The sequence below is a fragment of the Colobus angolensis genome, unplaced genomic scaffold, assembly GCF_000951035.1.
Source record: "Colobus angolensis palliatus isolate OR3802 unplaced genomic scaffold, Cang.pa_1.0 Scaffold306, whole genome shotgun sequence".
Classification (NCBI taxonomy): domain Eukaryota; kingdom Metazoa; phylum Chordata; class Mammalia; order Primates; family Cercopithecidae; genus Colobus; species Colobus angolensis.
In genome coordinates, this window is record NW_012116333.1 from 2,397,724 (window position 1) to 2,419,551 (window position 21,828).

The 21,828-nt window shown below is 43.5% G+C and overlaps 1 protein-coding gene across 1 annotated transcript in view; it reads right to left on the reverse strand.

The window, feature by feature from the left end:
* Window positions 1-203: 203 nt before the first annotated feature.
* Window positions 204-21,828, reverse strand: part of VSTM4 (V-set and transmembrane domain containing 4) — an 89,792-nt gene continuing 68,167 nt past the window's right edge. The window contains exon 7 of the mRNA XM_011950394.1: window positions 204-2,035. Within this exon, the coding sequence (XP_011805784.1) occupies window positions 1,910-2,035 (126 nt within the window). The 3' untranslated portion in view covers window positions 204-1,909. The remainder of the gene's footprint in view (window positions 2,036-21,828) is intronic.

A 21,828-nucleotide genomic window follows, 5' to 3' on the forward strand; every position in this document is an offset into this window, starting at 1 on the left:
CCAGGGCCCCACTAACCCATTAGGCTCTTTGGGCAAATTAGGAGATCATCCTCTGCCCTCAAAACACTATACATCTGTCAGAACACTGCCATGATAAAATTAAAAATCCCTGTGATAATTATGATATAAATGGTGTGCTAACCATATATCCTCCCCTCCCAAAGAGATGCTCAGAGCAGTTCTAGTGAGTTCTTCCAAATTGGTCTTTCTTCCTCAAAAGCTGCATGGTTTATTCACTGCCTTTGAGATCTGGCAGAGAGGGAGGAAGGAGACACAGGTGTCATCCACAGAGGGTGAACTTCCACTTTGTAAAGGCAGACCGGTTTGCTCCCAGAAAATCAATATCTGCTTCCAATTTGGATCCTTTCCAATAAACCATAAACTTTCATGAGTCTTCGGGAACATTACTGTAGGGCTAAGTTGGTGGACAAATATTTGCTTTTTAAAGTTACTGCAATGAAAGCCTTAAATAGTGAAGAAATTTTCATTTTGAAAATGCAGACTGGCTTTAGCATGAATGTCAACACAGAGCATTTATGTAGCAATTTACAGTTTCTAGAACCTGGCAAGATTCATTACCCCATTTTACCCTCAAGAATTCTATGGGAAGTTAAGTCATCATTACACAAACATGGAGTCTGAGATTATTAGGTGATAAGAAACTCAGTCAAGTTCACACAGCTATATAGAGGGCACAACTCATATCCCAGCTGTGTTTAAAATAGATAATTTATCATATACAAATGGTCCACTACATAGTCAAACGATTCGTATAGTGTGCAGTAAATAGCCACCCAGACTACACTCACACATCAAGAAATGTCCTCAACAACACAGTTGACAGGATGATGCTTCCAGAATGGATTCTCTGCCAGTGAGTGCAAGATTCCTGTGTCCCACAGGTCCACAGAACAACTTCCCCATGCACCCCTGACCCCCATTCAAACCCATTAGAATTCACACACAAGGCTGCAATGGGCAAGGCACTTGGCAAGAGGAAGGTCTTCAGAATACACTTTCCAGCTTCGCGTGTACTTCCCACTCTCCTACCCTGAGGGCACCCGGCAGCAGACACCCTCAAGCGCTGAATCAGAGGTGACTGAGCTTGGCACACAGTGAAGAGGCCCATGCGCTCCAGTGTGGCTCCTGATGGCCAACACCTCTGCTCCTTTGGAAAAGGGTGAGTAAGCACTTCTCAGAGAGTACATTTCTCTATCACTACAGGTCCACTTTGCCAAAGGGATGAAAGCCCTCTAGAATGGTGTTCTTCTTGTCCTGTGACCTCAGGGTCTCATAGGTGGGCACCATGGCATTCAGAGACAGATCTTATACTTCTAGTCAGTCTGCCCCTCTGGCCTTAATCTTCAGGGTCAGTGCATCTATTTATAACAAGAGATGTCATCTCAGGCGGTGCTGGCAATCAGGCGGTGCTGGCAATGCCATCTGATCCTTGGAAAACCAACATATGTGCCATCTTACAGTTGGGTCCATAATGGTATTTCCTCTAGCTATATACTTTGAGCTTGTATCAAGGATATAGGAAGAGTAGAGAGTAAAATTAAGATTTAAAAACGATTTTAAAGAAAACCTAGGGAAAGAGGAAGAAAATGTGAAGGGGTTTGGCTCAGCAGAAAATCTCTTTGGCTGCTCTCAGGATCAGAGTCCTTACGCTCAGGGCTCAGGCCCAGGTGCATCTTGTCCTGGGAGATCTGTCAAGATCTGTGGCCCCTATTCTTCTGGGGAGAGCAGCCTTGTACCTCTTCGAAGGCACCCAGAATGTGGCTGAAAAGGGGTCTCCCCACCATTCAGAAGGCACGAGTGAAAATATAGAAATAAGGGCTTTGTCTCCAAGGCTTCATAAATCACTGGGTGGCAGGCATTAAATAGAACCTTGGAGGAGGATGCGGTGCTACAGCTTGTTCTCCTCGAAGAGGATCTGGGCGTAGACAGTGCTGGTGGGGGTGCCTTTGGCAGCCTGGTGGGGTTTGATCAGCTCCAGCTCGGCATAGGTTAAGTTTTCCTCAGCAATCTTTGGCTATAAAAGAAAAGAAAAGAAAACAAAACAAAACAAAACACAATTCTAGCTGACCACAGGAGTTCTACATCACACATTCATTCATCAAGCATGCATGTTCATAGCATCTTGGGATTCAGAGAGGGATAAGTGCACAAGAAATTTAAGAGGCTACATAGTATCCAATAACATAATTAATAAGATAGATCTCATTGTCTTCTATAGAGCACTATGTCCTGCAGTGATATCCTGTGATTTGCTTTCAAGTTAACATGAAACACTCAAAAAAAAATGACTAAACACAAGGCTAAAAGAAAACTTTAATGCTGAAGAGCAAAAACAATGTATCTAATGGTTTCTGACCAAAAGAGAAATAAAAAGGTGCAGATGGAAACAAAAAAAATTCTAAAAATTAATAACAAAACTAGAATGCCACCACCGAGAAATTTTTGTAAATGACTTAGTATAAAACTATAATTTCAAAATATCTTGAAAATAATGCTAAGGAAAATATTCCTTGCCAGAACCTAAAGCCTACGTTTGAAGCAGTGCTGGGAGAAAACCATGGCCTGAAATACTTATGCTAAACAACATGAATTAAGTGGGTCAGGCCTCCAACTCAAGGAGTTAGAAAAAGAGGAACAAAATAAAGAACAGCAGAAGGAAGAACTTCATAGAAATAAACCCAGACTGCATAAATCACCAGTAAAACAGATAAACTGAAAAATAAATTAATCAAGATAAAAAGGAAAAAAGCATAAGTGAATAAAATAAAAATAAAAGATATAAGCTAAATGAAGGAAGTTTCAAAATTTTTAAACAAGACTAGTTTGCTGAATATACTGAAAAAACTTCTAAATACAGGATAAAATGCATAATGTTCCAGAGAAATAGAAATTATAAACATTAACTCCAGGAAATCTGAATGTACCATCAAAAAGAAGGAAGGAAGGCAAGAGGGAGGGAAGAAGGAGGGAAGAAGGAATGAAGGAAGGAAGGAAGGAATAAAGGGAGGGAAGGAGGGAGGGAGAGAGGATATCATTTATTAACACAAATTTTAAGTTAAATTTATTCAGAGAGAATAAAGTATATCAAAAGATAGATAATCATATTCAAGTTTATTTTATTCCAGAAATGCAAAGATGGTTTGATATCAAAAAGTCTGTTAACATAATTCATAATAGTAATAGATCAAAAGAGAAAAGGCATATGATTATAGATGCTAGAAAGGTACTTAATACAATTAAAAACACATTTTTGTTTAAAACAATTTTTGAATGAAGTAGGTGTAGACATATATTTTCTTAACATGATTAAAGAACAATATTAAAATAAAGAAAAATTGGTTATTCAAATCTAGCGATATTAAAAATTAAACCTAAAAGTTATTTTTCAATAGATGCTCTTGGAATACTTGGACAGCCATTTAAGAAAAAAAAATAAAATCACACCCTTATATCATTCTTCACCCCAGGTTAATTCCAAATGAATTAAAAATTTTAATGTGGAAAATAAACCTATAAAAGCACTAGAAAATAGGTGGGGAGTTTTTTAAAAATAGCCTCCAAGTATGGAAATTATTTTAACATATGACACATAACCCAGGAGCAATGGAAAAAAAGATGTGCGTACATTTTCATGCTACACATGGCAAAACCATCTCTAAAAATCAAAAAACAACTGAAAAAATGAGGAAAATATTTACAGCTCATATTAAAGGACTTTGCAATTCAACAAAGATAATAAGCAAGTTTCCACTAGAAAATTCAGCAAAGGACAACAGACAGGACCAGCAGTTCATGGGAAAGAAAAATGTAAGCATCTCGGACACAGATGAAATGATACTCACCCTCTCATAATCAGAAGACCGAGACTTAAAGTCACACTTAGATATCATTTATTTGTCTTTTAAGTTGCCAAACATTAAAAAAAAAAAAAGATTGACAAAACATAGAGGTTCTCTCCTTTACTATGAGTGGGAATCTTTCTTGGTACAAGCAAATAACTGTAAACACTTAAATAGGTATCAGCAGGAGATGGGAGCGTATATCCTGCTCCCATTCGTATTGCGTTATACGAATGCAGATGGGACTGCATTCGTATAACGCAATATACAGTGCAGTCTTTAAGAACGAAGGAGGAGCTATATGTGTACTTTATATTTCACTATCATATCCTGTGTAAATACGTGTGTATGCATGTATGTAAGTAAATATGTGGGTACATATTTTACATACTTAGAAAATCCTGGGAACTCTTTTCATTCAGAAAATGGAGAGCATGTTAACCACAGCTCTTTCTAGGAAAGTAACCTGAACAGCTGCAGGGAGACTGAGCCTTCACTGTGTACATTTGTTGCTACCTTTTGGATTTTGTAATAGGCACACGTATTTAAACAATGCATTAATTAATTTTAATCCATAATTAGAAAAATAAAAGTTGGTCATGAATTTAAAGTCACACAGTCATTTTCACTTAAGCACCTCTGCTTTTTATAAGGATGTCAGACTTAGGGTTTTTTGGTTTTGGCTTTGGTTTTGTTGTTGTTTGATTTACTTTTTTAAAAAAGTTTGTATGCCTATTTCCTGGTTATCTGATGGAAATTCCAAACAACTAAACCATCTTCATTCAATTTAAGTTTCTTAAAAAGAATGCCAAAAGCAAAACACTTCTTTTCTTTTGAGATGATGCACCCTAAAAGGCACAGGAAGTAATAGACAAGGAGAGTTACAAAGAATTCTTTAAGCCAGCACCTCTGCTGGAGGCGACTGCCAAGCGACCTAGACAAATCGTCTAGCAATTTTTCAATTTCAAAGTTAAGATCATTTATAGGGATGAGAGCCTTCTGCTTGCCTTTTGACACCAAAAGTCTTTACATTGCTTCTTAGTCATCCATATCTTACAAGCAACAAAAACCCTGTTTATGTTCTCGCTTTTCGGTTTAATTACATTTCCCACTATAATGATTCCATTTAGAAATGCCATGTGTCCTCAAATAAGCCCACAAAACTCAACTCATGTAAGTTTTAGCACCAAGATTTATGAAATCATATTGTCCAGGTGTTTTATTACATTACCTTGAAATTGCATTGTTTTCTAGTGTAGATTATCTGTTTATTCTTAAGTTATTCCATTACGTTTGGATATGAAAAATAACACTAGCTCTCTCAATACAGGTCACCAGGCTGGCTTGGCTGATGTGTTGTTTTCATACATTTTTATGATGTTCCTATAGTAAACATAATTTAATAAAGCCAAAGCACACTAAATAAATAATTGCATCTAGAAAAGCAATAAAAACAAATAAAATTAGTACTTTCATAAGTGGAAAAGGTACTTCAATTACTGCTACAAGCAACAACCCACCATAAAATGTGTAGAATCATTTCCCTTATGCATATTTCTGGAATATAATAATTTGATTGAAGATATGAGGCAGCTCACAGGAGGCTCAGAACTGTGAAGTGTATAGTTTCCAAGATAAGATGTATAATATCAGTCCTTGGCATCTTTAAAGAACCTATTGTTTTTCTGGCATGCAGACTTGGCTATCACATCAGCCATGTGCCTAATTACATTTCCCAGCTTGTTTAACTGGAAATAAATTCTTAATGGCCAATGAAAGGGGCAAATGTATATTCCTTACTGGTTTTCACCAAACTACCTTTCTTTGCACTAATGTTTCAGTGGAAGGTTTAAGGTGCATCTGAGGAGAAGCTTAGAGAAAATTTCTGGCACATCAGTAAGACCAGGTAAACTAAAAACCTGGTGGTAAAACCAAGAGCCAGGAGCAGAAAGCAGTGGTTAAAGCAGGTGGTTGCAATGGGGCACAGACTGATGAGGAGCCTGCTACAAAGCCCCACCTTTATTTCAGATGATACAAGTTTACTGCTATCTTCAGTAGACAAACCCAACCTGGATTGAAGCTAGGGAATCACTCCCAGCGTCTCTGAAAATGAATGAGGAAGCACTTCTGTTAATTTCCTTCTAGCCACTGGCCCTCAAAATAACTCTCTTCAAGCCCCCACCCTATTCTGGGGGATGCAGGAAGTACAGAAGGTTGTGGAGTGTTAGTACAAATTGTGGAACTCAGGATAGAAGCCTCAACAGTGTTGAACTGTCTATTCACGAACACTCTTATGACTGTAAATTCCATTGAAAATCTCAAGGAAACTGCCTGAAGGAGGAGTTCCAGGTCTCAGACCCGGATCGAGCTTTACATTTATATCCGGATGTTGTAATCACTGGAAAACAGGCAAGAGTGAACCAACTGCTGCTGGGAAGTCCTGGCAGAATCCTTTAGAAAAAGCCCTAGAACTTTCTGCATATATGAGAAGCAACTTGGCCATTTCCTCTCTCCCAGGGTTGTTTGGTTTTCCTTTATTTTCCCTTTCACCTAACCTGCGGTGACTCCTGGTCAGATTCTCTTTCTATTCCTCAAATAAAGGCCTCGCATTTGTTGTATTCAGCTGCTTGGTATCTTGTGTGTCTAAAACCCATTGTTTCATGGACCCTTAGTCTCACTTTTTATATTAGAAAACTACCAGCCAGGGAGAAAACTACCAGCCAGTGAGAAACCACAAGTAAGTCTGGAGGGGATTCTATGAGCAAGAGGGGATGGGGGGTCAGATACAGGCAAGTACTGATGCATCAAAGGAAATCTGCAATAAAGGGAAATTCTTCTAACTCTCAGATCAATGAAAGTGTTCACGGAGAAGAGGCTAGGAGAGTGACTGAGGCTATCGTCCTGGGACGATAGCCTCATGGGTGCAGGAGGAATTTGGATCTTAGTTTAAAGGTCAGCTGTGTGACCTTGGGCCAGTTCCATCACTGGAGCTCAGAGATAATAATACCTACTTTGTTGGGCAATTATGAGGATTGAAATGAGGTCTACGTAATGTTTTGGCCCAGCAGCTGCCCCATAAAAGGCGCTAAACGTGTGTGCTGAACAAATCAGTGTTTCAGTGGCATCACCTCCTCTCTAGGGTCAACTAAAATAGCATGCATACGTGCACATTCTGAATGCTTCATGAGTTAACAAGAACTTTGTGAACTAAGTAGCCCTGGATATCTTCTGACAGGTAAGGAACAGATTCTAGGAAATTAGTTGTTATGGACTGAATCACGTTCACCAAATTTCCCGTGTTGAAGCCCTAACTCCCAAGACCTCAGAACGTGACTCTATTTGCAGATGGGGTTTTTAAAGAGGTAATTAACTTAAAATGAGGCCATTAGGATGGGCCCTGATCCAATTTGATTGGTGTCCTTCTAAGAAGATGCGGACACAGACACACACGGAGGGAAGACCACACAAGGAGAAGCCAGCATCTTCAAGCCAAGGAGAGAGAGACCTTGGGAGAAACCAACCCTGCCAGCACCTTGAGCTCAGACATCCAGCCTCCACAACTGTGAGAGAATAAAGTCTGTTGTTTAAAACGCCCTGACTGTGTGACTGCGGTATTTTGCTATGGCAGCCCTAGCAAATGAATACATAAGTTAAGATGAGAACAGAAGAGAACGGAAGAAGAGAAAACAGCCTTCCTGAAGGGGAGATGAGAAGAACTACCTGATGGGGTGGGAAGACATAAGAGATTAAAGCATTTATGTCAGCAGCAGAGCACCCTCCCCAAGGCAAGGCAGGGGACAAAGGTCTGATACATTTATCCCTGGTTCAGTGAGGAGCAGGACTGGAGGAGAGAGGCTCTAGGACTTCCTCACACGGTACCCTGCCCCCCTACACACCTCCCATCCCCAGTTGCCTGGCCTACCATGGCCAGGCCTTGGCCTTGACCTGGGCTGCAACAGATCTAGCTGGGGTGCTGGCAGCCCATGCCCACTTCCAGCTTTCTGGAAAGGGTGCAATGGGGACTCAGGTGCTGCCATGCTGACTGGTATGAAGGGCAGCTGGCTCCAGCAGGGGAGGGAAGCTAACAGAGGGAAACCAGCTAGGTGTGGCTGCCTCCATCTGAGCAATGCGCCTGGCTGCCAGGTGACCGGCACACAGGCCAGCTGCAGGACATTCCTGCCCTCTGAACTGAACCTGGGGCCGAGACAGATCCTGCAGTCAGCTGAACACACAGAGGCTGTGAGTGCCAAGAGTCAGGTCATTTCTGTCCCCAAGCTCTGTGTGCCACCTGCCATTCTGCAGCTCTCTCTGAAGCCACTTTTCTTTTGCTACCATGTTTCATGCTGGGAATGTAAGGAGAAACAAAACGGCACGCAGAAGCAGCCCCACCTCAGGAAGAGACTGGGCTGAGGTTTCGAGGTAGAAGACAGAAAAATCCCACAGGAAAGGCTCCTTGCCCTAGGGAAGCGATCATACTAGGTCTGTATGCTCAGACTTCCCTGGGCACGGCCTCACTTCTTCTAGGGAAAAACAAACTAGATCTTAAGACAGAGCGGCAACATGAATGAAAACCAAGCCAACCTGCTCAAGATGGCAGAGAAAACAGACCGAGGAGCCTAGTCTCTGCTGCCTCAATGAACCACTGGACTGGCCCTGGGCCTACCCAAGGTCTCCAGGTTTAAGTAACTGAGGGTTGAAATTCACCCCATGCTCAGCTCTCCCAAGACATTCTGTGGAGCCAGAGTTGTTCCCACCATGATGGGGAGCTCTTCTTTAATATGTCTATTAAGATGGGTGTCTTTTTGTAACCTACCTAAAGGTGCCATATGGACGGGCAAGGGACCTGGCCTATGTCCAGATATCTCCCCCTAAAACACAAATAAAAACCAATCCATTTCAAGATAAAGTGAAATACATAAAATAAACCAAGGCTTTGGGAATTCACACTCCCAGGGCTAAGCAGAGTGATCAGATGTTGGGAGGTGGTGGCATTTCATCTCTGGGTCCCACTCAGCCATGGTGGCAGCCTGCTGCTTGCTGCCCTCCATGTGGAAAAAGAGAGCCCAGCCCATGGTGGGAGAGGATGGTGGGGCTCAGGATGTGGGTACTGACAGGGACAGGACTGGGCCAGAAGATTTATTCCCTCATAGCAGAGGAACCCGCCGCTACCTGCCTCAGATGTTTCTGACCTGTCCTTTGAATATCAGAGGTTCTCTAACAATGAATGCCATAGGTTGCAAAGCCCTGAGGGAAGGTGTTTCTTTACATTGCACATCCTGTGACTGCTGAAAGTAACAAGGGTTACGCTATGGATGCAAAAGAGCCACATGATCGGCTCAGTCCTCCTTCCAGGCTCCTCCCTGAAACTTCTCTAACAAGGAAGGAGAGTATAGGTTTCTGTTTAAGCTGATCTCCTCCGCTTGAAACTCTTGCCCGTCACACACAAGGTGGACCCGTACTCCTTCAAAACCCACCAGGCCCTCTGAAGGGCCTGACACTGATGCCATTGGCAGCCACATTCTCCTCCACTCATTGCACCTGTGATGTCCTCTGACCCTGCACAGTGAGCTCCTCAGATTCTGTCTCACCCTCTCTAATGACCATGATCACCATCACAGAACTGCTCGCTGGCCAGTGAAGGAAGGCATTTTACAACAAACGAATGATGAACTCATTCATTTATATAAGTAACATCTGAGAATGTTCTAAGCATGCATGTTTCTGAGCTATGTTCTCAAATGCGTGCCAACCCCCCATGCTGCAGGCATGTTCACCAACATATGTCCACAGACTCAGTCCTGGGATTCCAGCTCCACTCACACCTCCTGTTGTGTCTCTGGTGACATAATGGAGGTTTCTCAAAGTTTCATTTTATTTCTTTTAAATGACATGGGTAAAATGGACTTTTTAGGTGTTCAGTTCTAAGAATTGTAGCACAGGTATAGATGTCTGTAACCACTGCCACAGTCAGGTCTCAGGACAGTTCCATCACCCCTGCATGCCACCCCACTGCAGTCCCACCTTCCCTCCAGCCCTGACCCCTGGCAACCACAGATCTGTTTTCTGCCACTATGGTTTTGTCTCTTAGACAAGGTGACGTACAAAGAATCATACAGTGTGTTACCTTCTGGGATTGGCTTTTTTTCACTGAGCATAATTCCCTGAAGATTTATCCCAGTTGTTGCGAGCAATGACTATCTGCTCCTCTCTGTTGGTAGAGTATTCCACATGCTGCAGCCAGCCATCCACTCACCTGCTGGATGACTTGTGGGTTGTTCCAAGTTTTTAGTGGTTATAGAGTTGTTACAGACATTCACATATAGGTTTTTGTGTGATGTTTTTATGCCTCTAGAGTAAATACCCAGGAGTGGGTTTACTAGGCCACATGGTAAGTTATATTTAACTTTGTAAGAAACTACCTATTTGTCCAGGCTGGACCATTTTGCCCTCCCACCTGCAAAGCATGAGTGTTTCCATTGCTCCACATCCTTGTCAGCACTGTTTTTTCTTGTAGCCATTGTTCTAGGTGTTAGTGGCGCAGTAATTACCTTTCCCTTATGCTTAAGGAACTTTCCAGTCCTAGACTTGAACTCAAGTGCTCCTGGATGGCTGCTGAGCCAAATTAAATTCTCACATAGCACAGCTTCCTCTCAGAAGCATTAGGAAAGGTTTAAAATGCAGTGATGAACCTTCCTGGACTCTGGGCATCACAAAGTGAGTTTGCAAGTTTCAGAGCTTGCAATGGCCTATCTAGCCTTCTGTTCTGCTAATGATGAGATACTATAACAGCAGGTAGCAGCCTCTGGGCTGAATCTCCCACCTCTAATGCAAGCCCCCTTTCCCCCAGTTTGAGGGTGCTAATCATGGGGAAGAGCTATTTTATTTGGCTAATGCGAGAAAAGTCAACCTCAAGGAATTCTGAGGTTGTGCACCTTTCTGGAAGATAACACACTTTAAGTTCTTAATGGGTAGTTTCTGAGTATCTCATTTTGTAGGTGTCTTTCCATAATTCAAGCTGGAAGTTAACATTCTTACTAAGAGAGAGAGGTTTAGTATTCTCTTATGTAGACTCCTGCAAAACAACACTTTTTTACAGAGACCACAGTTAGATGTGTAACTTGAATTAAGTCACAGAAATAAAAGAAAAATGCAATTGCAGCCTCTGCAAGTTCTCTCAATGTCAAAAGTTCAATTGGGTAATACCATTATCACAGCAACAGATCAATAACTGGGACATGGAATGTTTATGCTAATGTCACCTAAGAGTTTAAAAATGTGACTGCAGCTCCACAGAGCTGCACTATCAGGAATCTATTTACCCATGAGAGAATTACAAATTATCAGGAGCAGACTTCCTCTTCTCCCTGCAAGATAAGTGCTCATTTTTTATTCAACAGAGTAACTGGTAAAACAAACTCTCCCCTAACAGCAACCACTGCACGCATAACTACGGCTACCAAGGAGCTTGAGGCTATGCATTCAGAAAGCTCGATTTGACAGAGGGTCCTCAATGGGTCTCCATAGGACCCAACTCAGGAGAGAAAAGTATGCTGTGAAGGCTATCAGTCCTACTATCATCAACATGCCTTGGCTATGAGCTTGACTTAATCTCAAGGACCATGGGTGTTGATTGGCAAATTTATTTAAACCTATTATGAAAAGAGAATATAGAGTTCTATGATGTATATGTTAAATAAAAATAAAGAAACAAAAGAAATGCCTTTCCAAGACAAAGGACATAATCCAGAAGTGGCTTTGGGAGGTAGCAGAATGTGGTGGCTGAGAATCGGTCCTTCTGAGAACGGAACTCAGAAAACGCTAACTAATTTTCACCATCTCACTCCATCCTCATGCCAGCCCTGTGAGGCGGAGCTGGTGATTATGGAGTCTGGATTACAGGTGGTGTCTGGATTCAGAGCCAGTCAGTCCTTCCCAGATGCTCGTGGGCAGTCCCAGGCATTGCAAGTGCACGTTCAGAGGCAGTGTCTATGCTCTGATGTGAATGCCTTGTATCTAGGTGAGCAGACAGGCAGACAGCAGTCCCTTCCCAAGAAGTAGGCCTGGGATGCCAACAGGGAAAATAGTGAACATCCCCTGGCATAAAATGTTTGAGGTTTTGGAACAGTCCCTCACCATTCAGCAGGCAGTATGAGCTCCAACTAAAGGGGAAGTTGGGGTAGAAGGGAACTGGCCCCATCCTCATCAGAGGCAGGAGCCCTGGCTTGGTGTGGAGAAACTGAGGACTTGAGGCCACAGAACCCAAGACTTCCCAAAGATAGAAACATGGAGCTGTCCCTGGTGGGAGAGGGTGATGGAGGGGGAGGAAAGAATCTCACTGGAACGCCTCCAGGGGACCCTGCACCCCTCTCCACAGCCTCACCCCCAGGTTCCCAGTGTACCTCTGGGTGGCATGGGATGCAGGCCACAAGGCTGCAAGGCTCTGTTTGGGCCAGGCTGTGTGTGGGGTGGCAGCAGACCCCTGGGCGGAGCTGTCTGCTAGATAGGTGAAAATATGAGGCTGAGTGTCCAAGGGCTACTGGAGACGTCCAGGGGCATTTTCAGAGGTAATCGTTAGAGCCATCACCAGGTCTACTCTCACCATCTCCTTGGAGTGGAGGCCACTGGTCCACTGGGACCTCTGGCTCTAGCAGCATAACTCATAGTAGATCTTCAGTCAGAGGTGAGGGTTGGAATCCAGTTGCACTCCCAAATCTAGCATTCTGTTGTGACGGCTGACTTAGGTGTGCCTTGACCCAGGGTCCAGAGACACATGGGGCCTAGGCACTCTCGGAGGCACCAAACGCCCCACCTACTCTGCAGCTTCAGCTACAAATGAGCCTTGAGATCATATCTGGCCAGATTCCTCCTCTACCCCACCTCTGCATGGTCACCCAGGGACTGAGAGCCAGTCACCCAGCATGCTCTAGGACAGTGGGAGGAATGGAAAAGGTCTGGAGCTCAGGAGAGAAGTCCTGGATGGATATGAAGATGTGCAAGTCCTCTCCATGTTTGGTGACACTTTGGGTTGGACAAACTCACTCAGAAATCATGAGCAGAGCAAATTCGCCTCAGGTCCTTGAGTCTAAAAAGTACCCAGGATGTTCAGCAAAGTGCGTCCTCAGAATGGATTTGACATGACAGAAAGTCACCACCTAACTGCTCTGAGGACAGGCAGAGGTGACCTTTTTGGGAGCCTGCTAAGTCTGGCATAGAAAGGCCCAAGGCCAAATCTTACTGGTTCAAGTTTCTACAAGTTATCAGACAGATAGATGCCTGTCAATTTCACCAACATATGTTTTGGAAGCTAAAATGTGATTATAGACGGTGCTCTTGGGCAGAGTCCTCATACCTGGAACTTTCAAAGTCTCACAGCAACCGTTCCATGGTCTAACATGGTCATTCATTTCTTCTCCCCGGTGGACCACAGATGTTTGAATTCCCAGCTGACTTTCAAAGTACTGTTACTGGCAGTACTGTTCAAGAGGATGCTTTTGCTTAGAAAAAAGGGAGCCTTTGGTTATCTACTTCAACATAGATGTTCATGCTGAGAATTTGCAAACTTGAACACACTCAATATTCTGATCAACCACAGTCTTTAACACTCTCCTAGACCCATCTAATTGTGCCAGGGCCTGCTTAGGAACATGTGCTCTCAGAGACAGGAAGACTGCCATTCACTAGCTGTGTAAACTTGGACAGGTACTTAACCTCTTTGTTCCCCCATTTCCTTATCTACAAAGTGGGACTCATAATAGTAACTATCCTATAGAGTTATTTTGAGGATTAAATGCATTAAAACATGTAATGTGCTTGGAGAAATGCTATATAAGTGTTTGATTATTACTGTTGCTACTATTTGCATTATAGATGATGAGCAAGTATTGTTTAAACAGTCTGTTGCTTTGAAATATTTAGAGGTAGAAAGAAGAAAACACTGAGACATTTTGGAAAGTACTATGTGCTAAACGCTAATGAACACCACTGTGTCTCAGAGCAGGGCCAAACACATCTGGCTATTTTATATTTTTTTTGGTAGGAAAGATAATCCTTCTAAATAATAAGTCAAACCATGTCACTCACTGCTCTGTACACAGTTCTCCAGTTGTTTCTCATCATATTCTGAATCCAGAGTTCTTATCAGGACATCAGCATGGATAAGGGTCTTGATCCTTCATGACTTTGTCCTGTGCCTGCCTTTGACCTTGGCTTGCTCCACATATCCCTCTTGCTGACCAGGGCTCCAGTCGCATGGATCTCTGTGTGTTTCCTGGACACACCCCGGATGGCACTGTTCATTCAGGGTCCACTTCAGGACCTTTGACCAGGCTGTGTTCTCAACCCAACCTGAGATGTTCTCCCCACAGAGCCATGTGTCTCCTTCTCTCACTCTCAGGTCTCTGCTTAACTATGATGTCCTCCCCATTGAATGCAGCCCCCCACCCCCAGCTCCCCTTGCCCTGTTGTGCTGCCCTCAGAGCACAGATCACTCCTTGGCATTATAAGGTATCATCCATTTGGTAGCCTTCTGTCTTCCTCCACTAAAGAATGTGACAATAGCACCTAATATTTACTTAGTACAACAACTAGTCTATGTGGAAGGTACCCTTATTATCACCCTCATTCGATAGGTACAGAGATGAAGGTGGAGAAGTGGCGAGAATGCAGCCAGCAGCTAGTGAGCAGCAGGGCTGGTGTAGAGCCGGCCTTTGACCACACCACTGGGCTCCCCAAAGGCAGTGACTGTCGCTTATTTACTGCTGCAACCAGGGCCACGTGGAAAAGTGTAGACAACACGTTTGACAGGAAAGAAACCTCTGATGTGAGCAGTATTTTCTGATTTTCGTGTGTGACTACCCTTACCACAGCTAATTTCAAGGTGCCAATGTATGTGCCCTCTTTAGTGGATGAGAGAGGCTTGAGGGTGCTGCTGGCTGCAACTTCAGCTCCTAGGAAGACATCTGACTCAGGCAGCCATTTTTGAATGAATGAATGAAAAAGACAAAATGAAAGAAAACTAATCTGATACTGTCTTTTAGCACCCCCACCCCAATCTGCCTGGCCTCAGGAATGTAGACAGGGACACTCTCCTCTTTCCAGTGAAACTCTTCTTTCTTTTAGCTTCTCTAGGGGTTCCATGACAACACTCTACCAAGAAGTAGAACACTTGGGTTCTACTGCTTGGAGTCATCTAAAATCTCCACATGGCTTTTAACTTATTAGTTTAAAATATAGGTAGATATAGGTAGATGATTGATCACTAGAGAGAGAGAGAGAAAGAGAGAGAGGATATCTTCCAATCTTCCATTGGGTAGGGTGTGAGAAAGTGGCCACTGATTCTTTTTTCTTTTTTTTTTTTCGTGGGAGAATATAAAATAGGAAAATACTTTTGGAAGTTAATTGGGCAGACTGTATCAAAATTAAAAATGAGGCTATACTTTCACATAATGATCCCACTTCTAAAAATCTCTCCTGGCCGGGCGCGGTGGCTCATGCCTGTAATCCCAGCACTTTGGGAGGCCGAGGTGGGTGGATCACGAGGTCAGGAGATCGAGACCATCCTGTGAATGGTGAAACCCTGTCTCTACTAAAAATACAAAAAATTAGCTGGGCGTGGTGGCGGGCGCCTGTAGTCCCAGCTACTCGGGAGGCTGAGGTGGGAGAATGGCGTGAACCCGGGAGGCGGAGCTTGCAGTGAGCCGAGATCACGCCACTGCACTCCAGCCTGGGCGACAGAGCGAGACTCTGTCTCAAAAAAAAAAAAAAAAATCTCTCCTACAGAAATACTCACATAAAGTTATATGTGAAAGGATATTTACCAAAGCATCCATTCTAAGAGTGAAAAATTAGAACAACCTAAATGGCCAAGAGTTGGATACTGGTTAAAGAAATGATGATATTGTAACACTTTGCAGAAATTAAAGAATGAGGTAGATCTATATGTACTGATGTAGAAAGATGTGCCTGAGACATTGTTAATGAGAAAACAGTTCAACCTGTGAATGTTGTGTAAAGAATCATTCCCATTTTTAGTGAACTTGGCACACAGAAATGGATTTGTCAGAATCTGTAGCCACGACCCGGACGGTATATACCTATTGGGAATATATACATAAATATGGATCTATACTTGTATATACAAAAAAAAATAGAATAATATATGCCAAACTCCTGACAGAGACCACTTAGAGGAATAATTTCACTTTCTATTTTAACAAAAGGAGATTCTGATTGCCAGCCTACTTCTCTACCACTGTCCAATGAGGTCAAGACAGAAAACACCCTGAAAACCCAAAGACTCAGACTTTACTGAGTACTTCTGACAAAGGGCATCAGAGCTCAGAGTGCAGTGGGGCAGAACAGGGATCTGTGGCCAAGTGCCTGGTTGCAGCAGTTCTGTCATGTCCCAGTGGGAGACCTTGTATTAGTATTTACCTTCCTGTGCGTCCGCTAACTCATCTGTGAAGAGGAGACAATAAGAGTTGTCTCAAAGTTAAAGGGGTGCTTCTCCTGGTAAGCACTGTAACAGTGTCTGCATGTGGGAAGTGCCATGGAAGGGTGAGCATTATCATTATCATCGTCATTATCATCATCATTACCACCGCCATCACCACCATCATCATCACCATCCTCTTCATCATCACTACCATCATTCCCACCATCACCATTACCATTATCACCACCATAATCACATCATTGTCACCATCATCACCAGTACCATCATCATTACCACCATTATTACCAACACCATCACCAGCACTATCATCATCAGTATTACCATTATTAATACCATCACTGTCATCACCATCATTATTACCATTATCATCATCATCATTATCATCACTGCCACCATCATCATCACCATCATCACCATCTCTATCGCCATCATCATCACCACTATCATCACCATCACCATAATCAGTACCATCATCAATACCATCATCACCATCACGGTAATTTTAGGTCATAGACATGAGGTACAGGGCACAAACCAAGCATTAAAACCAAATCTAAAATAGCAGGAAGCATGCCTGCTTATTTGTTAAATTCATGTTGAACGCAATGTTGGCAATGGGCACATATGACTGAATTAATAATTTTTATTCTTCATCTTTCTATGAACATGCTCGCGGTAAATTTATGAGGCTGTGTCTTATTATCTTTTGGTGACCACATGTGCTCGTTGGAAATTCATAAATTTAATTTTAAGAAGTTATAATAATAAATTAGAATTGATTCTGGCTAGAAAAAAAAATCTCCTTAAATGCACCATCAGTTTGTTGTGAACTCAGAATTTCACATAGAAATTTTCTTCCTGATATTTTGGGTGCCTAGCTTGATGTTACAGATATGTTGATGATGTTTATCCGTCTTTCCAAAATGGCACTTCATTTCTAGTATTCTCCATGTGGGATTGAAAAAGTCGTTTAGTAACTCTGAGGTACTCTGTGTTCAAAACTGAAGTTTTAAATGAAATAGGCTTGAAAATGTAAGCAGAAATGATATTGTTTCATGAGATTTCAAAAATAAAACGCAGAGAAAAAGTTTTAAAAACTATTTCCCAGCAGTGCAATGGTCTCAGAAATGAAGTGCCCAATAACGGCAGCAAATCAGCCATACTGAGATGGAAAACAAGATACTGCTCTGCAGGGAGGGACAGTCCCTGCAGGCACGTGGGGACAGCCTGCCCCAGAGTGGAGCCCCACCATGACGCCTGGGACCAGGGTGGGCTGCACAACCAGGAAAGGCCACCCATGGGCTGGCCTGCTGGATGTGTAGGCCTGCCTCTTGCCTAGGCCATCCTCCAGCCCAGTGCATCTCCCTGCACCTGCTCATCTTGATCAGGTGGCTCCCAGGCTCATGCTCCTGCCTCTCTGGCACCTTGGCCCCTGCCTGTCAGCGCTCAACAATTATTGGGGAATTAATAAATAGAAGACTGGGAAAGCAATGATGCATTAAAGAGGAGAAGCACATGGTCCTGAGGGGGCCAATTCCTTCTCAAAGCACAAAACCACATTACCCTTCTAGAACAAAGTGGGGCAAACTCTGTTGGTAGCAATCTGCAGTAGGATTCCCTTTGTCTCCCAAAAGGGAGGCCTAAGGAGAGTTTAAGGAGCTACCCAGTCTTAAAACATTTCTTGAGGCCAGGCACTGGCTCACACCTGTAATCCTAGAACTTTGGGAGGCCAAGGTGAGAGGATCGCTTGAGGCCAGTAGTTTGAGACCAGCCTGTGCACATAGCAAGACCCCAGCTCTACCAAAAAAAAAAAAAAAAAAAAAGCTAGATATGGTGGCACGTGCCTGTGGTCTCAGCTACTTGGGAGGCTGAGGCATAAGGATCAGTTGAGCCGAGGAGTTTGAGGCTACAGTGAGTAATGATGGCAATTGCACTCCAGCCGGGGCAATACAGCAAGACTCTGTCTCAAAAAATAAAAAATAAAAAAGACTCCTTGAAAGTAACTGTGTCACTTAGCCCATCTTCAACAAAATTGGAGCCCCAGTGAATTTCTATTGGTCTCTGACACACCTGAGAAGCACGTGACCTGGTTCTTGCCAGGCAAGTGTTGGCAGGGGCAGGCAGTAGAGGGGCCTTGGTACTAACTGTGTGGCCTGCAGGGAAAAGACAGCCCTCTGTCAAGGTTAACAGACTTCCTGATACAGGATATTCTCACTTCCAATGTCAGGGAGGTATGATCTTGATCACATCCGGCTTACCGAAGGCTAAGACACCTGCTCTCTCTAGACTGGAGGAAGCCATGAAAGCAAATGGCTTCTGTTTTCCGCACGCCCATCCCTTCTGAAGCCTCAACATCCGTTCTTCCCTCCAGCTGACATACATAACTCCCCGCGACAATAATGGGCTGTGCATGTGCACCTAGGGGAGCATAGAAATTTTATCTCTGCAAAAATGGTACTAGTGTGATACAAGCAAAGTTTGTATTTTTTTCCCAAGGCTTTTACTTGGGGCAATATATTGTACATATGGTTGTGGCTTTTTTTCTTCTTTTTAATTTTAAATTGAGATTATGAACATATTTTATGCAGGTTAATATATCCTTTTCATGTAAAATTTAACTGAAACCAGTTCTAGCACATTAACGACAACAAGAGAAATTCACTGGCTTATTATAAACATCCTTCAAGAAACCTGAAATGCTTGTCCTCTGGAAATAATTTTGCTGGGACTTGGGTTATTATTAAAATCCTCTCAGAATTCTATCACTGCTTTCTAATGTGCTTCAAAGTCCTTTTCTGCTACTGATAAGAGACAAATTCTTTTTTGGCCCTGGCAGTACATTCTCAACGGTGAAAACTGGGGCTGAGGGAAGAAACTTCTTCCCAACACCTGGCAGATGTGGAACAAGGCAGGGCATCTCAGCCCTGGGCTGGCCATGCTGTGGTTTTCAACAGCGCTACACAGGAGGCAGTTCCTACAGCAGGGTCTCTCTGAACTAGGATGAATGAACTACTTCCTTTCTGTCCATTTTGAGCACTCTAATCTTTGGGTTTCCGTGAGAAGAGGGAGGCTTACTATGGACTGTAAGCTGGAGAGAATCACAGGTAAGTAAGTCTTGGTCAGCTGGCCAAGTGCTACACTAGGAGATCATGGGGCAAGGCTACATACACCTGGCTGACGTACGGATGAGCTGTTCTGGAAAAGTCTGCAGGAATTAGAGAGTCACAAGGACTTTTAGAATTATTATATTTAGTTTTCTCTTTGTTGACAGATAAGACAACTCCCCTTCTCCCCAGGGGCCTGACCTGTCTTACTAAAGTGAAAGCACAGTCTTCTCTGGAGGTGGGTGGCAGCGACTCTGGATCCTGATAGCTTTGACCCTACCAGAGGTGCCTACTTAGTTTGAAAAGTTATTCAGAGTCACACTTCTCAAACTTTACTGTTTATCATACTCATCTGGGACCTTGTAAACTGCAGGTTCCACTTCAGTAGGTCTGAGTCAGGGCCGGAGATTCTACTTTTCCAAGAAGCTCCCAGGTGGTGCCTGGCCTTCTGGCCCACAACTGGAGCAGGGAGAACTCAGACTAAGTTCCATCCACAGATCCTCCCATGCAAACATTATTCATCATTCACTCCATATACACTGGCCAAAGGGGCACTCTAGTGATTCCAGGTTCCCTACTGAGGACATCATTAGGGGTAAGACTGGTTCTCCCTGACTTAAAACCAGTTCCCATGTAAATTTGAAGCTTCTGGAAATCAAGGGACACAATTAACAGAACGAAAAAGTCACAGCAGAACGAAAAAGTCACTACAGGACAGGTGAAAATTTTGGCAAATTATGTAACTGATGTGGAATTAAAATTCACAATATATAAAGAACTCCTACAATTCAACAACAACAAAAAATCAAATAACCTCATTTTTTTTAATGGGCAATGGACTCGAATAGCCATTTCTCCAAAGATAGACAAATGGCCGACAAGAACATAAAAAGATGCTCAACATCACTCTTTAGGGAAATGCAAATCAAAACCACAATGAGATACCACCTCACACCCATTAGGAATAGCTACTATCAAAAAAAACAAAAAAAGGAAACTAACAAGTGTTGGTGAGGATATGAGGAAATTGAAACCCTGTGTGCTATTTGTAGGAATGTAAAATGGTGCAGCTGTTTTGGAAAACAGCGTGGCAGTTTCTCAAAAAACTAAAAATGCCATTACCATCGGATCTAGCAATCCCTCTTCTGGGTATATAACCAAAAGAATTAAAAGCAAGAACTCAAACAGATATTTGTACACCATGGTCATGGCAGCATTAGTGACAACAGCCAAAAGATGGAAGCAACTCCATTGTCCACCAAGGGATAAATGGACACAAAAAATGTGGTGTATACATAAAATAGAATATTATTAGGCCTTAAGAAGAATGAAAATTCTCACACACACAGCAACGTGAATGAATAAGGACATTATGCTAAACAAAATAAGCCAGTCACAAAAAGACAAATACTGCAGGATTCCACTTCTATGAGGTCGCCAAAGCAGTCAAATTCATAGAGACAGAAAGCAGAATGGTGGAAGCCAGGGGCTGGGTGGGTGGGGCTGGGGGTGTTTCTTGAGTGCAGAGTTTCAGTTTTGCAAGATGAAAAGAACATTGGAGATTGGCCACACCACAGTGGGAGTGTGTTTCACATGACTGAACTGTACACTTAAAAATGATGAAGATGATACATTTGCTGTTAGGTGTATTTTACCACAATTTAGCTTCTGGTTGGGAATGCCATGGGCTAAGGCGGGATATCCCATGCACACTGAGGTCTGGGGCAGGCCATGAGCTCCGTGTGTGCCTGTGTCATGGTGGATTTGAGGTGCCCACGGGCCCTCCAGGGGAGTGTCTGGTCAACAGTCAGAAGAGTTGTTCTGGAATTGGCTTGAGGACCCCAGTTAGGGGACCAATGGGCTGCACAGATGGCTGCTGTGCCTGCGAATGTGTTCAAGGAGAAGACAGCCTGAGAGAAGCCAACACTCTAGGGCAGTGGAGGAGGGGGAGGCAGCCTGACCACCTGGGGAGAAGCAACAGCCAGGGGTAAAATCAGTCAACCAGGGGGCCCAGGCCTCTCAGGACCACCTGCAAGTACAAAGGTGGGTGGACCATGAGGGGGCACCCAGGACAGAGGAACTGAAAAGTACCCCAAGAACTGTCTACAAGCAGGTCACTGACGTGAACAGGCACAACTCACTCGGATGCCGAGACCAACCTAGATTCCAGAGAAGTGGGAGGCAGAGGTGAGGAGGCCTCAAACAGAAGGGGTGAGTGAGCCACATCTTGGAGCTGAGCAGCAGCTCTGTGGGAGGATTAGGTGGGCGTGGGTGAGAACAGAGGACCTAGACTGCTTGGGATCTCAGCAGGACGAGGGTCCTGGGTGGGTTAGGCCTGAGGGAGCGCAGGCAGATTATGATGAGGGCCAGCCACTACTCACAGGAAGCCGCCTCATCCTGGAGGCAAGAG